Source organism: Echeneis naucrates, chromosome 7, assembly GCF_900963305.1.
Source record: "Echeneis naucrates chromosome 7, fEcheNa1.1, whole genome shotgun sequence".
NCBI classification, from domain to species: domain Eukaryota; kingdom Metazoa; phylum Chordata; class Actinopteri; order Carangiformes; family Echeneidae; genus Echeneis; species Echeneis naucrates.
In genome coordinates, this window is record NC_042517.1 from 2332964 (window position 1) to 2352126 (window position 19163).

At 41.8% G+C, this 19163-nt stretch overlaps 3 protein-coding genes and 1 pseudogene across 5 annotated transcripts; 3 read left to right on the top strand and 1 right to left on the bottom strand.

The window, feature by feature from the left end:
- The first annotated feature begins 924 nt into the window (after nt 1-924).
- On the top strand, nt 925-2772 carry LOC115046847 (P2Y purinoceptor 1-like). Its single transcript, XM_029507480.1, has one exon. The coding sequence runs from the start codon at nt 962-964 to the stop codon at nt 1970-1972; it is 1011 nt and encodes a 336-aa protein (XP_029363340.1). The 5' UTR covers nt 925-961; the 3' UTR covers nt 1973-2772.
- A 2456-nt stretch (nt 2773-5228) lies between these two features.
- Nucleotides 5229-6259, top strand: LOC115046848 (P2Y purinoceptor 1-like). The gene has a single exon (XM_029507481.1). It carries the CDS (start codon nt 5235-5237, stop codon nt 6234-6236), a length of 1002 nt encoding a protein of 333 aa, XP_029363341.1. The 5' UTR covers nt 5229-5234; the 3' UTR covers nt 6237-6259.
- Nucleotides 6260-6644: 385 nt separating this feature from the next.
- Nucleotides 6645-19048, top strand: LOC115046845 (6-phosphofructo-2-kinase/fructose-2,6-bisphosphatase-like). 3 transcript variants are annotated; one of them, XM_029507479.1, is made up of 14 exons: nt 6645-6783; nt 15416-15541; nt 15624-15720; nt 15800-15866; nt 16041-16115; nt 16362-16418; nt 16518-16639; nt 16726-16933; nt 17033-17179; nt 17337-17441; nt 17644-17773; nt 17859-17921; nt 18005-18069; nt 18656-19048. In XM_029507479.1, exons 2-14 carry the CDS (start codon nt 15457-15459, stop codon nt 18713-18715), a joined length of 1281 nt encoding a protein of 426 aa, XP_029363339.1. In that variant the 5' UTR covers nt 6645-6783; nt 15416-15456; the 3' UTR covers nt 18716-19048. The 3 variants fall into 3 exon arrangements, with proteins under 3 accessions (XP_029363339.1, XP_029363338.1, XP_029363337.1); XM_029507478.1 differs by lacking the exon at nt 6645-6783 and adding an exon at nt 11990-12113; XM_029507477.1 differs by lacking the exon at nt 6645-6783 and adding an exon at nt 14380-14488.
- Nucleotides 7248-8667, bottom strand: LOC115046823 (UDP-glucuronosyltransferase 1-2-like; annotated as a pseudogene).
- Nucleotides 19049-19163: the final 115 nt, after the last annotated feature.

Here is a 19163-nt window from a genome sequence, read left to right on the forward strand (position 1 = left end):
GACAACTAAGCATTAAAAACAAACTTTGAAGCTTGGTTATTATCCGTCAAATAATATATTTTCTTTGGAATAAGGATTACAGCTTCACAGGGCCAATTCCTGTCTTATTTGGCACAGATTTAATGATGTGTACATAAATGTATACATCTTCTGTACACAGAAATACACAGTCGCTCTGATATAATTATAGGGATTATGTATATTTTCATTAAAACCTAAATGATTAAATGATAATACAAAAAATATATTTTGTTCTCATATGTAAAAACTCACATAATTTTGAACAAATCTGTAATTCTCAGTGATATGATCTGAAAGGCCTGGCAATTATTTTTCTCCTGAAGAGCTACACTACTACCGAAACTCATACCTTCCCTTACACCTATACCATCCATCCATCCATCTTCTGGAGCCAATCCCGGCCAACGTTCTGGATGAGGGCAGGGTACACCCTGGACAGCTCGCCAGTCCATCACAGAGCCAACACTTATACCTCATGAACAATATCCCATACTTGTACATTGTTTTCATTCTATTGTGTTTTATCAGAAGGATTATATGAGAATTCTTAATGAAACATTCAACAGTCATTTACTTTTGTCTATATCATTGAAAAAAATTTGATATTTTCTCTACCCAGATGTTGGGCAAAGAGAGATTGGAGTGTAACTTCATAGGCAAAACTTTGCAAAGGAGTTTGTTTGAGGGGGGGTGAGTGCAATGCCACCGAACTGATCTGACACAATGTAGACTGTGCACAGAATTATGTGTTATTTTCATTTTTGTGACAATGAAAAACAGGTAAGCTAAAATAGTAAGTAGAGAGCAATGACCTCAATTTGAAAGTACACAGCCTCTAACAGGAAATCGCACTGTAACACACAAGTTGTGCTGACAGTCACGTTTCAGTCATCGTAACCAGAAACAAGGCAGAACGGCTGACTTTTTCTCTGAGAGCAGCATGGCTTCAGCCTGCATAAATAAGGGTGGATATCTTTCAAAAGGCTTTGAATACAAATTCCTGCCTTCTGTTTACCTTGTGGTGTTCATTCTTGGTCTGCTGGTTAATGGATGGGGACTAAAATCTTTGGCACAGAAATGGAAGAAACTGGGGAATGTCAACATTTTTGTTCTCAATCTTGGACTTGCAAATATGTTTTATCTCCCCACACTGCCATTCTTGGTGGTGTACTACTTTAAGGGGAGCATCTGGATCTTTGGAGATGCCTTCTGCAAGATCACAAGATTCTGCTTCAACCTGAATTTGTATGGCAGCATTGGATTCCTCACTTGTATAAGTGTGTACAGGTACCTGGCTATTGTCCATCCCATGAGAGTGTTGGGAAGAATCACTGTCACTCACTCTGTGGCTATCTCAGTCATGGTTTGGCTGTTGGTTGGTGTTCAAAGTCTTCCAGACATGTTCTACCCCAAAAACAAAGGGAAGATTCCCAAATGTTATCATACCACTTCTACAGCCCGTATTGAGGATTACTTGATTTACAGCCTCGGATGGACGCTAACTGGATTTTTTATTCCGTTCCTGATCACACTGAGCTGTTACGGACATGTGATTGTTATTCTCTGTCGCAAAAATTCTATTCAAACTGACACGAAACAAAGAAGCCTGAGGTTGTTGTTCATCTTGATCCTTCTCTTCTCTGTTTGCTACATCCCCTATCACATATTCAAGAACCTCACCCTCTGGTCAAGAGTTCTGGAGAAACAGAAGATATGCCGTGATTGGTCTAATGGAGCTTTCATCGCTCATCAGATAAGTCGAGGCCTTGTGTGTCTGAACAGTGCTCTTAACCCCCTGGTTTACCTCCATGTGAATGAAGAGATTTCTGCTCAGCTCAGACAGCTGATCCAGAGAGCTCATCAGATTTTCTACCGTTTGATTCTGTCAAGCTCTGACACTGTGCGTGTGGCTCAAACTGCAGATGATGTTTACCAAGAGTCAAGATTTTAATAGGAATTGTGTCATAATGAATGTCTGAAACTTCTGCTTCTTTTGTTGCATCTGGATCTTTGGAAGCAGTCTATCACAGCTAATAAAGGAAATGTATCAGTCTTTTGTGTAAATGTTGCATCTTTTGTGTTTGTCATGAGTTTACCTAATTCTGACAAGTCACCGATTTAGGGAGTACATTCAGATAAATTGCAGATAATGAGATCTCTGCGTGTTGAGGGTTAAGCGTCCCACAATGAGTGGGTGAGGAACTGGTTTGACACATCTTAGTGTCTTCTCACCGTAAACAGGATTTTCACCGTGTCAGCTTCTCTCACTGTGCAACAGCTGCAGGTCACTAATGAAATGGACGCTGATGGCATTATGGAGAAATTTGAATCTTGTGATTTAGAGCCTTCACAGAAATCCCACTGGCCTGAACACCGAAGCCACACTTACACCAGCTGCTGGGCATCACTGTATACTGGTGACATCCAGCCATATAGTGTGCCTGACTGAAATGCTTTTAATAGTTAGAAACAAGAATTGAGCTCAAGAGGCACAGAAGAATACATATTAGGCGTTGGACACACGTTAGTCTCTAGTAGGCGATAATGCTTGTTTTTTGGCTCTTCGAAGAATTTGTCAGATTTAAGACGACTGTCACCAGCCTTATCCCCAGTATCCACAGATTTGTAAATGCCTCATAGTTTTGCTTTATTTACCAACAGCTCTGTTCAATACTGTCTGAAGTTAAAACCTGTGACTGATGTCCATCCGTTCATACAAAACTGCAAATGTCATTAAAGATGTAAACACGATTAGATGCATCCTTCGTTCTGTTTTTTGGGTTTTTGGGTCCCTACAGTTCAAGATATCAGCTATCTACACCCACACTGAGAGATAATTATCATGAGACAGATTCAGTCTCGGACTCTGTGTATGTGCCTCAGACTGCAGATAATGGAAAAATGCTGATCAGAAAGTCTGAAGTTACCTCAAAATTCAAGCTATCAACATCATTGCATCTATGATAAACAAATAATCGGACTTTTTTGACAGAGTGCATAACAAGTAAGCCATAGTCTTTCCATCATGCATACGATAAAACTTTATTGTCCCACTTGGGGAAATTTGTCATGGACTCAGCAACGGCACCATAAATGCCTTGGCAGCCACAATGACAACAAACAATACATCATCAGCCATACAATCCCAACAACACCCTGCTTTATGGTCTATTTTCCTTTAACACTAGAAGAGCCGGAATTCCATAATTACTAGAACTGCTGTAAACGGTCATTTTGACCGCTTGATTCCAAACTCTATAATCTCTCATGAAAAATACCCAGTTAAACATGAATTCATTAATTGTGTTATGATATCTTAAAAAAAACAAAATAACACGAAGATGTATATTTTAAATTTTATTATTATATTATTTTTATTATTTTAGATGTATAAGTTTAATTATACATTTATAGCATTGTAAATCGTAATTATTGCATTTTTTTCTCGATAGAATTCAACATAACGTTGAACACGAATACAAAAATTTTAAGTATTATATATGATAGTTAAACATTTCATTTTAACATTTGTAACAAAACAGTCGTCCCTGACGTTCTTCAGCATGCCATCATGGAACACACATAAAAAGGCTCGGAGCGCATCCTCAATATTGCGCTTTGTGTGCGCTGTGGGGCTAGCTGCCTCCGAGAAGAGAGGGCAGACTGGACACAGTTGGCTCAGGGGTATGTACTGGTTCAGGAATCCCTATAACAACAACAATAACAACAATAAGAAGAACAAGAACAAGAATCGGCTAATTATAATAATAAAAGTAATAGTGAAAGGGTCGCGCAGAAAAAGGCAGCACAGGACATAACAGCGGAGCAGCAGGAGGAAAACACAGGACAGCGGTGCTCACCTGGCTCACGTCAGCTGTGAAGAGAACATCTGGATCCACAGTATCAAATGAAAGTTGACTCCTTTTCTTCAGTATAGACCTATTTTCATGTAGGTCACTGTCCAAGTTTTGAAGCATTTCCAAGGCCATGGCAGCTGTCATCTTTCTCTTCCTTCGCTCATTTATTTTAGACATTGTCTGGTCTCTTTACTCTAAACTTTGATATATATAGAATGGTACAAATACAGAATTCTGTATAATCCAAGACCGATCGTGACTTGACAGAGTGATAGTTGCTGAGCAACTAAAACTGCGACATAATTCGTGGGAAATATGAACTTCAATACCTTAAAATTCCGTGCGGTCAATATGACCGCTTATGTACGAAATAGGTAAAAATTATCTACTTTGTCGTTTGTGTTATTTATATAAAAAACATTTTAAATTAAAATACAGACACTTTTAGGAAAAGTCAAGTACCAGCAGGATTGTATCTTATTATTCAACAAAGTTATTGCACATAGAAATTTCAAAACGGTCCAAATGACCGTCTTGGCCGTTCTAGTGTTAAAAGGAGCCATGAGTTTATAAACTGACATCTGAGATGTACTAAAAGATAATTACAATTTATACACGCCTTGGTTCTAATTTTGTAAAATGATAGGATGTTTGCTGAGCACCGGAAACTACAGTAGAGGCATTATTCTACACAGTTGCCTGAGTGCAAAAAATAGAAAGAATCAGATAAGGTGTTATCAAAGCTCATGGCTGCAGCTTACTCAAACTTGACTGATCATGTGACAGCTCAGGATTCTCGCACCATGAGGCAAAAGTTGCCACATCCTAAAATGGCATGAATACAGACGATTCTCTTACAGAGAGGAATGAAGAGCACTGCTATGTAAATAGGGCTCAGGTTGTAATTATCGTTCTCAGGTCTTAATTTCATCCAAATACACACTTATGCCATTCAGCTCATCCATCTTCTTTACATCTCAAATGATCACACGTCTTTAATATAATAATAATAATGATAATCAAAACCCTAAACTTTCTTTGAACAGCACTCTCCACAATATACACAACTTGCTTCACAGGTAACAATTATACGCAATATAGTACTCCTATAGAACCACAAACCCGCGAAAACAGAAATCTTATGAAACTATTCAGTTTACTTCAAACCGTTCATGACACTATATGTTGAAGCTTTAGAGTAAAAAACACATGTTGTGTAAGAATTTGGGAGAGGTTTGAACAGGATGTGTGTCTTGGACAGAAGAAGGCATTTTCTTTCACTTCTCAAAATTACTTTACTTTAATAGAAGACGCTAGACACCAGAGGGAGTGGTACGAACTGCTGGGTAGAAGACAATGTTGAACAGAACTTGTCCTCGTGTCCCTTTTGACTTTTCAGGCCAATTCTTGCCTCCTGTTTTGATCTTAGTGTTCATCATTGGCCTGGTGGCTAACGGATGGGGATTGAAGTCTTTGCTGCACAACTGGAAGAAGATACACATCATCAATGTGTTTGTTCTCAACCTCGGATTAGCAGATATTCTGTATCTGCTCACGCTGCCGTTTTTGGTGGTGTACTACCTTAAGAAGAACACATGGATCTTTGGAGATGCCTTCTGCAAGATCACAAGATTCTGCTTCAACCTGAATTTGTATGGCAGCATTGGATTCCTTACTTGTATAAGTGTGTACAGGTACCTGGCTACTGTCCATCCTGTGAGAGTGATGAGGAGGCTCACTGTCACTCACTCTGTGGCTATCTCAGTCATGGTTTGGCTGTTGGTTGGTGTTCAAAGTCTTCCAGACATGTTCTACCCCAAAAACAAAGGGAAGATTCCCAAATGTTATCATACCACTTCTACAGCCCGTATTGAGGATTACCTGACTTACAGCCTCGGATGGACGCTAACTGGATTTTTTATTCCGTTCCTGATCACACTGAGCTGTTACGGACATGTGATTGTTATTCTCTGTCGCAAAAATTCTATTCAAACTGACACGAAACGAAGAAGCCTGAGGTTGTTGTTCATCTTGATCCTTCTCTTCTCTGTTTGCTACATCCCCTATCACATATTCAAGAACCTCACCCTTTGGTCAAGAGTTCTGGAGAAACAGAAGATATGCCGTGATTGGTCTAATGGAGCTTTCATCGCTCATCAGATAAGTCGAGGCCTTGTGTGTCTGAACAGTGCTCTTAACCCCCTGGTTTACCTCCATGTGAATGAAGAGATTTCTGCTCAGCTCAGACAGCTGATCCAGAGAGCTCATCAGATTTTCTACCGTTTGATTCTGTCAAGCTCTGACTCTGTGCGTGTGGCTCAAACTGCAGATGATGTTTACCAAGAGTCAAGATTTTAATAGGAATTGTGTCATAATGAATGTCTGAAACTTCTGCTCCTAAAAGTCAGTCTTTCTTGTTGACATTCTTGCAGTTACCAATGTGCAAAATTGTCTGGCGATAAGTATCACATAATGTGTCTGTGCTGGGCAGTGGGTTGTGCTTACTGATTTTACACAGGAAATGGTAGAAGCATCTTAAGTGTGCTCTTATTATACTGATTGTCACTGTGTTCACTTCACTGACTTTGTATTAACTGTCAGTCACAAATAATGGGACTTCTGCTGGCATAGAGACCACACAATTCAAATCCTTCACAGAAATAGTTCAAGCTGAACACTGAAGTCAAACTCACGCAGTTTGTAAAAACTATCACATCAGTTCAAAACTTTTTGCAGCTCTGTGGTGGAGACTTAATTGTGGTTATTCTGCAATTGATGTATGCGTGATCGTGTATGAACAGGAACTCCATCAAGAACCAGCGTCTACTTTCACTTCTCATCTAGCACAATGCAAGAATACCAGCACACTGACTGAGAGAGACTTGAACTACTATCAAGATAAATGGTAAATGACGTGTTCTTGCACCAGCTTTGGCTTTTCAAACTGATCCCTTCTTATTGTTTATCTCTCAGTGTCCATCAGTGGTTTGTTAGAGAAGTATGATTTCTTAAAATACAGCCTTCAAAGGACACTGATTGGGTTTAGTCTCCCATTACTCATCAAGTCTGGATGACAAAACCAACCTCTTTGGAAAAGAGTCACCAAAACAAGCCTGGGAAATGCTATTCTACCATGTAATTGTAAAATTATTATATTGCTGGTTAATACACATTTTTAGACAATTAAACAATAATTAGTAACCACAGATGATCGATTGACATTTATGTTATCAATTCAGAGGTCCTTAAATCATCATATGCAAAACTAGCTTTTTTCCTGTCTGATTTGGACCAGTTTTTTTTTTTTTTTTTTGATCTCACTCTTGAAGTACAATTTGATTGTGTTCTATTCTATTCTATTCTTCTAATCTATTCACCTTTGGACTTGAATGTGGACTTCCTGATCCCCATGAAACGTCTTATGAAATATCGACAAGACATCCAAATTGATGCAATAATTAGGAAGCCAAATGCTCCTAAAACTGCTATGACATTTAGACTATGATAAGCGTACCATGGCCACTGGTATGATTTGGTGCGGAGGTGTGGCGCACCCTTGTGTCTCATGAACTTGTCAGAGACTCAGCATCTAAAGTTGTCACTTCAACAGCCTCGGCTACTCCCCGGGCCTTCAGCCGCATCATGTTGTCGAACTGGTCAAAGATGAGACAAATGCCCAGAACTGGGCTTGGTGCCCCCATGTGTGACGAACACCTTGGTCTTAGGGTGACTTAGTATGTCATTTTGAGGCAGCCATTGCACCAGCATCGTGTTGTTTCCCACTGTGGCAGGCCTTTTCCCGAGGTGTCTCCATATGACTTTGTGAGGAAGGCTGGCAAATGCTGCAGCGATGATTTCTGATATCTCAGGGCCAGGGTCGCTACGACTACACCGTGTTCACCAGAACTCTGCATGAATTCTTCTAACTCAGGTTAACCTGAAACCCTCCGACGTAGACCACATTGGGCACGGTGGGCCGAGGAAACTCGAATGTAAAGTCAACCCGCATTAGCCACATATCTGCTCTCTGGATAAGCGACAAGACGTTGACACCATGTCCAAAGTACTTGTTGCAGACAACATGGTATGGTGGATTTGAAAAATAGCTGTACATGATGAACATTATGCCATGATAGATTATATTATTGAATCTTTGAAACATGTCCATTTTGTCAGAATACTCTGGGGCGAATTCGGGGATGTAAGACAAAGGAGAGGGAGCGATGGAAAAGTGTGCCTCTCCATTAAAAAGCCAGCGAACGTTGAAAACTAAAGGAAGTCGGAGGTAATGTGCCAACAGCACTCCGCCTGGAAATGAAGGGTCAGCCAGAAAGAGATCATATCCAGTTTTCCTCAGCTCCTGAATCAGGGCCTTATTCTCAAAGACTGTGATGACCAGGTTTGCCACAGTTTGGTGGTTGTCCCTGACCATGCTGAAGAGGTTCCAATAAAATTCCAGAAAAGCCCATATTGAACCTTTATTCTGATGGATCTGTAATGACCTCTTCAGGGAAACGGACATAAGGTCTTGGCTCTCAATGTTTTGGGACTGCTCCTGGGCGACGGTGATAGAAGTATAGTGGGGGGAGGTTTCAGAAATGTACCAGCTGGTGGAAGAACGCAGCACTGTGATTTGATGGTCCTGAGAGTGGAACGCCTCCACCAGGATTTTCATGTTCAGCCAGTGGCTGCCATCTACAGGATAAATCAGGACTTTCCCACCGTCACAACTGGAGGATAGAGTTGTTGAAAAGAGCAGCATGAATTTCAGAGCTGAATGTGACCCCATCTCCGTTGAGAAGGTGTAGAACACTCACTGAGATAATATTAAAACTTTCCACTATGCCAAATTTCACACTTCTCATAGAGGTTAACAATCCCTTTACCTCCCTAATCACTCAGATATTAACAGCCTGCTAATGTTACCTGTGGGCTTTTAAACTGCAGTGCCTCTCACATTAGTTTGTTTTCCATTCATTCCAAGTATTGACAATTTCCTTATGCAGACATTAAATTGATTATTCAGTCTTATAAAATGCATTGAAGAGTGGGGATTTAATGCGCTGTGAAAAAAAAACCCAAACAGATTGAAGTAATTATTTTTATACTGTATGTTAGACAGTATTTATTCCCTTTAGTTTGTAATAATCACTTCATCTATATTTGTCCCTGTCAGTGCCTCATGACAACGTGATCCCAGTTGATCATGTCTTTTGCAAAAATGTTCACACTACAGTTTTGGGCTTTGTGAAGTGTTTGTATTCATTACTTCTGCAAATAACAAGACCCCTCATTGTGTTTTTGTTTTTTTTCCTGAAACTATTAAATTATGCTCAGCACTAATTAACCAAGCCAAAGTCCTGGTTTACTTTTAACTTGAAACTGTTAGCCCTCAGTTCTGTATTATTAGTTCATGTAATCTTGTTAAAAATCTTTACACGTGTAAAATCTAAATGATTTCACAAAATTTAAAACAAACAGGTCACAAAATAATTCTCGGCTTGCAGATACCACAATACACAGGATACAGGAAAACCACAACCTAGTTGCAGTTTCTCAATGTCAATATGAAGGGAAAACATACATCACATTTAGTATAACACAACAAAATTGTAATAATAATCACATGACATGATAGTATAATATGCATTAATTGCCCTGCAGTCCTGTCCATGTAAGAACACTATCCCTCAAAATAATCTGTATTTAGGAAAAAAAGCAGCAGTGCTGTTAGTAAAATCAGTCCTCACCTCATGCCACCGCGACCTTCAACACTTCTCAACCCAGTAGAATCTAGCATTTGAGTTCAAGCCGCCTGCTGAGTGAATGTATAACCCCGCAGGGCCTGCACTAAACTTTTTTAATCCTGTTTATTCGTTCCAAAACTGGAGGTCCCGTTTAAGATGCCCCCTTTCCTGAAATGCTGGATATCATTTTAATCTATGGAATCTGACTTGTGCAAAGCTGTTGCATTGAAACCCATCGCAGTTACACAGTTACAATGCAGCCTCCGTTTTCTACCAGTGCACACCTAAAATAAAATAATAAAATAAAAGTCGTCATTGTTCCTACATCTCTGACCCAAGGCGTGTTGGTAGGTGGAGCGTGTCAGCGAATGAATCCACCACTCCTTCAGTCAACATCTAGAGATACTGAACCACAGATTCCCTCAGACTTTTTTATGTATTTATTTTTTAATCAGTGTGTACGTGTTTGTTCAAGGGCTGTATAAGGTAGCAGCAGTGTTGGAAATTGTTGTGCAAATGTTGCTTCCATCTGTAAGGAAGACTCTATAAAGTGGGTGATTTACGTGAGAATAAGGAAACTTGTTGCATCGAAGTGTACTGAGCTGGTTTTAGTGAGCCTAATCAGGGTAATGTCCCCAGAGATCTCTCAGAGATCTTCCTCTCCACCGAGTGACAATTCTCACGGTGGCCTGGTGGCTTAGGGCTGTCACCCCACCCCATAAGAAGGCCGGGGGTTCGATGGCCGGTGTGGGCACCTCAACATAGACCAGAACCCTCCAGAGGCCAGACCAGACTAGAGAACAGAGAGACTAGATCGGACCAGACCGGACTAGACCAGAGACTGGAGCCCTCCAGAAACTAGACTAGATCAGACCAGAGACTAGACTAGAACCCTCCAAGGCCAGACCAGACTAGAGACTAGAGAGAATAGATCAGACCAGAACCTTCCAGAGGCCAGGCTAGAGCAGAGACCTGACCCCTAGAGAGACTAGAGACAGGTGTTTTTGCATAAAAAGGGTCTCAAGTACCTGTTTAAGGTAATTTTAAAAATGTTTGACATACCAGAAGGCTAATACAGGAAAATATTAACAGAACCAATATTTCCTGTTCTGCTGAATCAGTTTCCAACCTTTTTTTGTAACTACCCATCGTGACTCTGACAGTGTTACAAGAGTGCAGTGTTAAAAGTTCAAAGTCTTGAATGTCGAGTCTTCAGCTCTGCCAGTCACATTTATAGATTCACACAGAGACGGTGCTGACCACAGCTGCAGGCAGCAGAAATGTCACGTCTGTCACGTCTCATATAACAGGAAAAAATTTAATTCAAACAATCATTTGTGGGAAGTCAAATCCTGAAATATCTTTAGAACAAAACACAAGAGCTAAATCTTGAGGAAAAACATTTTGATGCCTATTTGTAAATTGGATTGAATCAAATACTGCGATACAAGAAAACAGGATTTTATCATTTCTTGGTTGAAAATGGTGAAACGGGTAGATTTTTTTTCTTATGTATTTAAGATAAGATAATCTTTTATCAGTCCCTCAGATGGGGAAATTTGCATATCATAGCAGTGAGACATGTAGCCAAACATACGGCAAATAAATAAATAATATTTACTTCAAATCGTTTACTGCAGTAATTAATGTGGCGTGGGTGTGTGTGCTGGTGTGAATGCAGGTCAGCTCCACCCATCCAGCGAGAAGTTACCCTTCACCTGCAGTGGCCAAGCTGATTGTAATCAGTCATGTTAGAGTTGTTCTTTGTTGGTTTGTCTTGTAAGAATATTGGATTGTGTTAGTGGACTTACTCGTGATCTGCCTCAGGTAAACTTTTGGACTCCAAGTGTTTTACGTTTGGGTTTCAGTCAGGGTTACACATTACAGAACAGAAAGTATCTACAGCACACTAATACAAATTAAGGCATGTTACAATACACTTTATTTTGTCACTTACGCTGTAATCGAGACCTGCTTAGGTAGTTTTATCAGTAACTTAGGAACAAGACATTGTGAACTTTGGATTTGAGACCCACTGTGTATATACGCCACCACGATTGTTCCTTCTTCATTTAAAAAAGACAGTTGGAAATCCTTTCAGAATGACAAGCACTCCCTGTCCCTCCTTGTGTCTCCTCCTTAGTGACCTTTGCACTTGTTGTGACGGGCTCGTTGTGTATATGTTGTGAACTCTGGCCCTGGCAAACATTAAAGGCCAAACCCCATGTGCTGCTATCATATGTCCATGTGTAAGAGGAAAAGAGAGGGCTCCAGGGGGTGGGAGTTGAGTGTGTTGAGAAGAGTTTGACATGGGGATTTAGTTTCTTAAAAAAGAGCATCAGTTCCAATCGCTCCAGCTGCACAGAGGATGTGTGTCGATTGTGTCAGTTGGTCTTAAGCCGCTCGGATAGCTGCTTCACTGGAGTGTAGCGCAGAATGGAGCTTCCCCAGCTGGAACAAACAAGGCTATGCAGATCCGACAGCGTAGGTGAGCCCACCGATGAACTCTTTCTGCAGAGAGCATTGAACACAGCAGCACCCTCCGGACTGAGTAAAATAGAGTAAAAATAGACCCTGTCTAAAATAGACATTACACATGTGGGGTCATGTAATGCCATCCTGCATGCAGCAGTGAAGAAACATCCATGTTGAGAGAAGCGATTGAACAAGTTGCAGTAATAAGAAGTGGAGAGAATATCTTGGTTTGCTTGTTGTTAGTTATGTTCTGCTCAGTTGTTTGTCTTTATAAGTAAATGCTTTGCAGGGCCGTTATTTAGAAGTGATAATCTGATGATCTGAAGTAGCGTGATGAGACACAGACCAAGTCCTGCAACTCCCCCCAAAAAATACAATTAATACTCATAAGAGTTGAGTCTGTAAGCTGCTCAGCAGATAAAGTGGAATATGTGGGGGCGTATGCTTAATTTCCGTATGTCTGCTGTTCTGGGAGGATGTGCTGGACTGCTACTCCACAGCAGAGATTTCCTTCACTGGGTGGCCCCGCTCCACCAAAACAGGAAAAACTGGCCATTACTGGTTATCAGTGTCCTGTTAATCGCCCTCCAAGAAAACCGCTTGCTAGACTTTGAACACAGGCCAGCGCTGAGTAAATTGTGTTGTCTGTACCAGGACTTGATCATTTGATAGACTTCCCTGCAGCATTATGTCATGAGTGACCCTTCTTTTTGAAGTTAGGCAGTAAAGGTCTTACTCAAAACATTTTTTTTTTCTTCACCTCAACTTTTCACTTCTCGTTTGGGGAGAAGATTAATTTTAACTTTAACTTTGTTATTCCTCTGAACATTTGTGAAACATTAAACACACTTTGGTTAGGACAATCCTGGAGGGTATGATTATTCAACTGTCAAACATTTCTAATGTGTTTTTATTAGTTTTTAACAATCTATTTAACACACACATACACACACACATACACACACACACACACACACACACACACACACACACACACACACACACACACCAGTCAAAGTGTTATGCTGTGGCTCCAGTGCATCTTGCTGAACAGTAATTAACAATAAACGCCCTATTTTTCTGTGAACATAATCATTTGGCGCTTTTTCATCTTCTCTCTTCTTTCTCTTCTCTTCTATTGCTGAATAATTATAACGTTTAAAATCACAGTTAATATTAAATCCTGTTACCATCTCTGGGAGCGTCCAGAAGTCATCCATTTCTTGATGGCAAACTGTGGCATGTCCAGTGGCGATACATCTTTGGTGTAGGCATCAGAAACTTTATGTTAACGAGCCATAATGTCATTGGGTGGCAACCAATCAGAATGCAGAAATATTCCACTCTGCAGCTCAACATGACAGATTGCTGTTCCAATAAACGATCGGTCCGTCTTCATCGGCTGCAGCATTGAAGGGATATGAACGTTAACATCCATTAAATGAGACATTACCCTGCTAAGGAAAGTTTGAATCTTTTTACCAGTCGACGGCAATACTTTTAAACTTTTAACTTTCAAAGATCATTAGATAGTTGATGTCTGTTCCATCACTGCTTCAGGAACAAAACAGTGATTTAAAAAGTTAAAATGATTTATATCCATTTTTCAGTGCTCATCATCTCCATCACATCAACCTCTCTGCTAATGAGCTTCTTTAATGTCTGTCATCATTTAAGAGAGGTGATGTAAGTGCTTAGCTGAATTTTAAAAAACTGCACACAGCATTTCAACAGGCTGTTTTGTGTCCTGGATGAACACTAGCTGCCAGTTCTCTAGAACATACCAGATCCAAAGTTAAGGTCTGAACTGCCCTCTGGTGGTAAGAAAGAAGAATACCCCCTCTACACTTCTCTGATTGGTAAACAGCTCATGTAGCACCAACTGTGCTCATATCAATTCAGGAGAGGTTCCTGCAGCTTTTACCCTTGCCTTACATGTCACTGTTGCTCTTATTCTGTTGACTGAGGAACCGGCTGGGTCCCCACAACAGATGTGGCCCACGGTGCAACAGGTTTGGATGCTTCCCCTTCTGCCTGACATCGCCGTAGAGATTTTGGCAGCCCTCAAGCCTTTTGCACATCATGAAAGAGACAAGAGGGGCAGACAAGCAGCATGGCCTCTGGTCCTCCTCCCCACTCTCCTGCCTACTAAGTACTTCTCCTTAGCAACAGTCAGCTGACCTGTGGTAGGTAGTGTGTTCAGTGAAGCGCACACATGCACACAGATCGCAGAGCTGCGCCTCTTTGTCATCCGCTCCTTCGCCTGCCACACGGGCCTCATGGCTCTCACCATTAATGGGTCTCCGGAGCAGAAAAAGCTCACCCAGACGCCTCTGCTCAAGATCTGGGTGCCATGGATGGGCTGCAACTTGAACCGAAGGAGGGGATGTAAGTGCAGTGACACCCCATCTTGTATTCAAATGCCTCATCTGTTCTGTCATTGCTGCTGCCATCCTACTTTTAACCCACTTCTACACATGAAAGAACTTTTTGTGGCAGTCCTAAGTGTGTTGAGGGCTGACAGCTCGGGGGGGCCCCTGTCAGTCCTGTCAGGGGACGCAGGTAGACAGACAGCAATCTGAGAGCCACAGGGATGGTAGCCAAGCTGGACCAGATCACGTCTGAGCTAGCCCTCTGTTCAGTGTCTGACGTGGTCCTTTGAGCATTTTGCTGACGCAGCATAGTCCATTCATAATCGAACAGCCTGGAGGCCGACTCTCTCCCCGTCCCCGTGCAGACACACACTGGTTGTCTGCTTTAAATGACTGGCATTTTTTGACCCCAGACAGACAAGCATGAACCAACTGGGTCATGACTGGGTAAGAAAATGAAGTGGCTCTGCATCTTTACGGTCAGTTGAGGATTCAGAGTTTTGTCTCTTGTGAGACTGATTGTGTTACGCTGGGGAGATTGTTGTGTATAGCTGAGCCGATTTGTAACACTTAAATTTTACCAGTTTGTGATCAGAGCCGGTCTGTTACGAGGTGCTCTGGGTGTTTCTATGTGAACGGACGATTTGCAAATTATAATTTCATCTCTGCAACGTGTCTGCGTGTCCGTTTACTTGAGCTTGTTTGTGGACAGTTGGGCAGTTTTCTGTGTCAAGGCGGGCTGCCAAACAACGGCCGGGCAGATAAGCCATGGGAGTCTCTGTCCAGACATCTGAGCTGGGCTCATTCTTTCTTAATGAAGATTACCTCAGCAGCCACACACACACACAGCACATGTCCTGCGAGGCGGGTTTGATCATCTGAACAGGAGGCTGATGCACCAGTTAACCCTTGTTTTATGTTGCTGTGTCTGTTTCTGCCTCAGCTTCGGTGCCTCAGTTCTGTAACTCTCCTACACTGATTGTGATGGTGGGACTGCCTGCCAGAGGGAAGACATACATCTCCAAGAAGCTCACCCGTTATCTGAACTGGATCGGAGTTCCCACCAAAAGTCAGTTTTCGAAGTAAATGCTGATTTAGTTTGGACTTGTGCCAGTATGTGTGTTTAAACCTCTGTTTTTCTATCCCATCAGTGTTCAACGTTGGCCAGTACCGAAGGGAGGCGGTCAAGATCTATAAGAACTTTGAGTTCTTCAAACCTGATAACGAGGAGGCCATGAGAATCCGCAAGTATGGACAACAGCGATGGTCAGATGCGTCATATAGGTAATCGGCTCATTTTCATGTCCTTCATGCACTTCTCCCTCAGGGCCTGTGCGGCAGCTGCCCTCAAGGATGTCTCCAGCTACTTCACTAAGGAGCAAGGACAAGTAGCCGTGAGTAAGACGACAGCTGAAACTGTCCCTCTATTCACCATAAAACACGCTGCCGCCTGGAAATACAGCATGAGGAGGAGCGTAGTCCTTTCTGCAGCAGCCTGGGCTGGACTCCAGCGAGGACAACAGAATTTGAATATGCTGTCAGTAACGCCTGTGTCCTGTCCTATTCAGGTATTTGATGCTACCAACACCACCAGGGAGAGGAGGGCAGTCATCATGTCTGTTGCAAAGGAGAAGGGCTACAAGGTTAGTTCTGTTCACCTTCTTAAAAAGGTTAGATGAGAATATTCATATGGATCCAGTATCTGTTCATTCAATATAAAGCTGCAGACAGCTCAGATAAGTCTTTGATTTAATGTATTTCTCAAAATATAACTATTAATATATATTATATATATATATATTAATATTTTTAAAACACGTGGTAAAATGTGTATATCATATAAGAAGATATCAAAGTTCATCAATAGATAAAAACGATTTCTGATGCAGGTGTTCTTTGTGGAGTCAATCTGTGATGACCCAGAAATCATTGCAGAGAATATCAAGGTGAGACGCTCCTTTGCTTCATGTTCAACGTTGATGATGGGATGTAATTTTTTATTTATTTATTTTTTTGTTAAATTACTTTTACATTTTCCCTTTTAGCAAGTAAAATTTGGGAGTCCAGATTATGTGGATCGTGACATAGATGAAGCCATGGCAGACTTCGTCCAGCGCATCGAGTGTTACAAGGCCAGTTACATGCCTATAGATGATGACAAAGACAGGTAAAGGCTCACAGTCTTTGTTATTTTGAGTTTAAAGAGGGAAAGAAACTGCTTTTTTCTCACTTGTGAAAATTTTATTTTTAAAGAAAACTTTCTTACATCAAGATCTTCGATGTGGGCATCAGATACCTGGTGAACCGGGTCCAGGACCACATTCAGAGCAGGATAGTCTATTACCTCATGAACATTCACGTCACCCCGAGGTCCATCTACCTGAGCCGCCACGGGGAGAGCGAACTCAACCTTTTAGGTCGCATCGGTGGAGACTCAGGTCTCTCCCCCAGAGGACAGAAGGTGAGCGGGGCCAAACCAAGATAACACAAAAGACTTTAAAGGGCTCAAGCCTGTAAGCTATAGGGAGTACTGAATGACAAAATCCCTCACTCTCTCCAGTATGCTAGTGCCTTGGCAGCGTTTATCAAGGGTCAGAATATCAAAGACCTGAAGGTGTGGACGAGCCACATGAAGAGGACCATCCAGACTGCAGAGGCTGTGGGAGTTCAATACGAACAGTGGAAGGCCCTCAACGAGATCGATGCCGTGAGTTCATCTTAAAATCCCTCAGACAAAGCAACACAAAAGGCCAGCTTTGTATTTCAAGATCATGTGTTTCTGACGTGGTGCTGAATGGATTGGAGGTCTGTGTATTTCAGGTTGTGTATTTATCCGCCAAATTCTGTGACTATTCCTCACTAAGGGTGTCTGTGAGGAGCTAACCTACGAGGAGATTCAGCAGAACTTCCCAGAAGAGTTTGCACTGAGAGACCAGGACAAGTATCGTTATCGTTACCCGAAGGGTGAGGTGAGTGACTGAAATAACTCCCCCCCCCCCCCCCGACTCCGACCTGAAAGCTGTCGGTCCTTCAAATGTCCTTTAAATATGTAGTTTCATTTTGGAGCCAGCCTCAAGTGTCAGGTGAGGTCAGTCGACAACGTTGTGCATTAACCCCAACAAAGAAGCTGTGTAGTGTGTAGTGCAGTATTAAGGCGCTGCTCTTCTCCAGTCCTACGAGGACCTGGTCCATCGTCTTGAGCCCGTCATCATGGAGCTGGAGCGACAGGAAAACGTTCTGGTCATCTGCCACCAAGCGGTCATGCGCTGCCTGTTGGCCTACTTCCTGGACAAACCTGCAGGTACGAGGAATCGGCCTCAGCCTTCTACTTCTAACAGCTGAACGCAGTGTGTGACGTTAACCGTCTCATCTGTCTCCCTCTGAAGATGAGCTGCCTTATCTGAAATGCCCCCTTCACACGGTGCTCAAGCTGACTCCCATAGCCTACGGTAGGTTGTTTGTCTTTGAGTGGACGACTTCTCCGATCACTTTAAATGTTTGCCTGACAGTCGGGCTTCTCTTCCAATCTTAGGCTGTAAGGTTGAGTCATGTTTCCTCAATATTGGAGCCGTCAACACGCACAGAGAGAAGCCTGCGGTAAGTTTCCACACGCTCGCTCTTGTCATAATGGATACTTTCATCTGCCAACTATGGCTCTGTGGTGTTTTATATTTGTCTGGTGGCGTGCAGTAAAGTTTCACAATGGAAATGTTGACATGTAGAGGGAAGACTGAGCAAACATACAGCAGAAGAAATCATTTATTTAATGTTATTCTCATTGTAGAATAATTACAAACAAAAGAAAAAACCCGCAATACCTCCATCTTTAAATATCAAAATCAATCTGTTGCTAATAAAAGCTGTATCCATGTTGCTCAGTGTCACGCATTGATACTTTCACAGTATTATTATAAAACTCAGACCTGATTAATAATCCAAGAACACATGGAGATTTAAGTTTTAAAGATGATGCTGCAATATTTTCTTGCTGACTCTTTCTCACCTGTTTATTTGTGTTGGTCATACAGTGAATTTTAACTCGGTGCATATAAGCATGGAGACATTTTTAAAGCAAATGAAAGGAAACTCAATTTTCTATAATCCTGTTTATGCTATTTGTGCCAGTGGTCGGTACAAAGTCTGGCCTTAAACAGACCCGGCATTTGTGTCACTGTCGTTGCAGAACGTTGACGTCAACAGAGACCCAGAGGAAGCCCTGCAGACTGTTCCCGACCACATTTAAGGGTTGTTCTGTTCAGGAAAAGACTGATTAACTTTGCTAAAAAGGAAAAAAAGAGAGTTAATGGAGTCCAGTTGAAGGTGGATTGTGTGACAGCAGAATCCAGAGAGGCTTCAAAGCAGAAGACGACGAGGGGATAGAAGTAGGACTTTGGACTTCGTAACCGAAAACTGGTATTGGAACATCTGTCCTCAACATGTCTGTCCTCAAAATGTCCCCGTCTTATTTAACTAGAGTTTGCTAGTTGTGTCACAAAGTGTCACATTGTTTACAAAGGTTCTAGAGAAACATAATCACTGTGTACTGAAGCTGAGAGTAAACAAAAAAAAAAAAAAAGGCGTAGGCAGTTTGACATTGTAACCTGCAGCTTCATGCTCTGTCAAACAGGTAACATCATGTACTATCCACCTAATCACCTGGGTGGGAATCAGCACCATGGACAGCTGCCAGG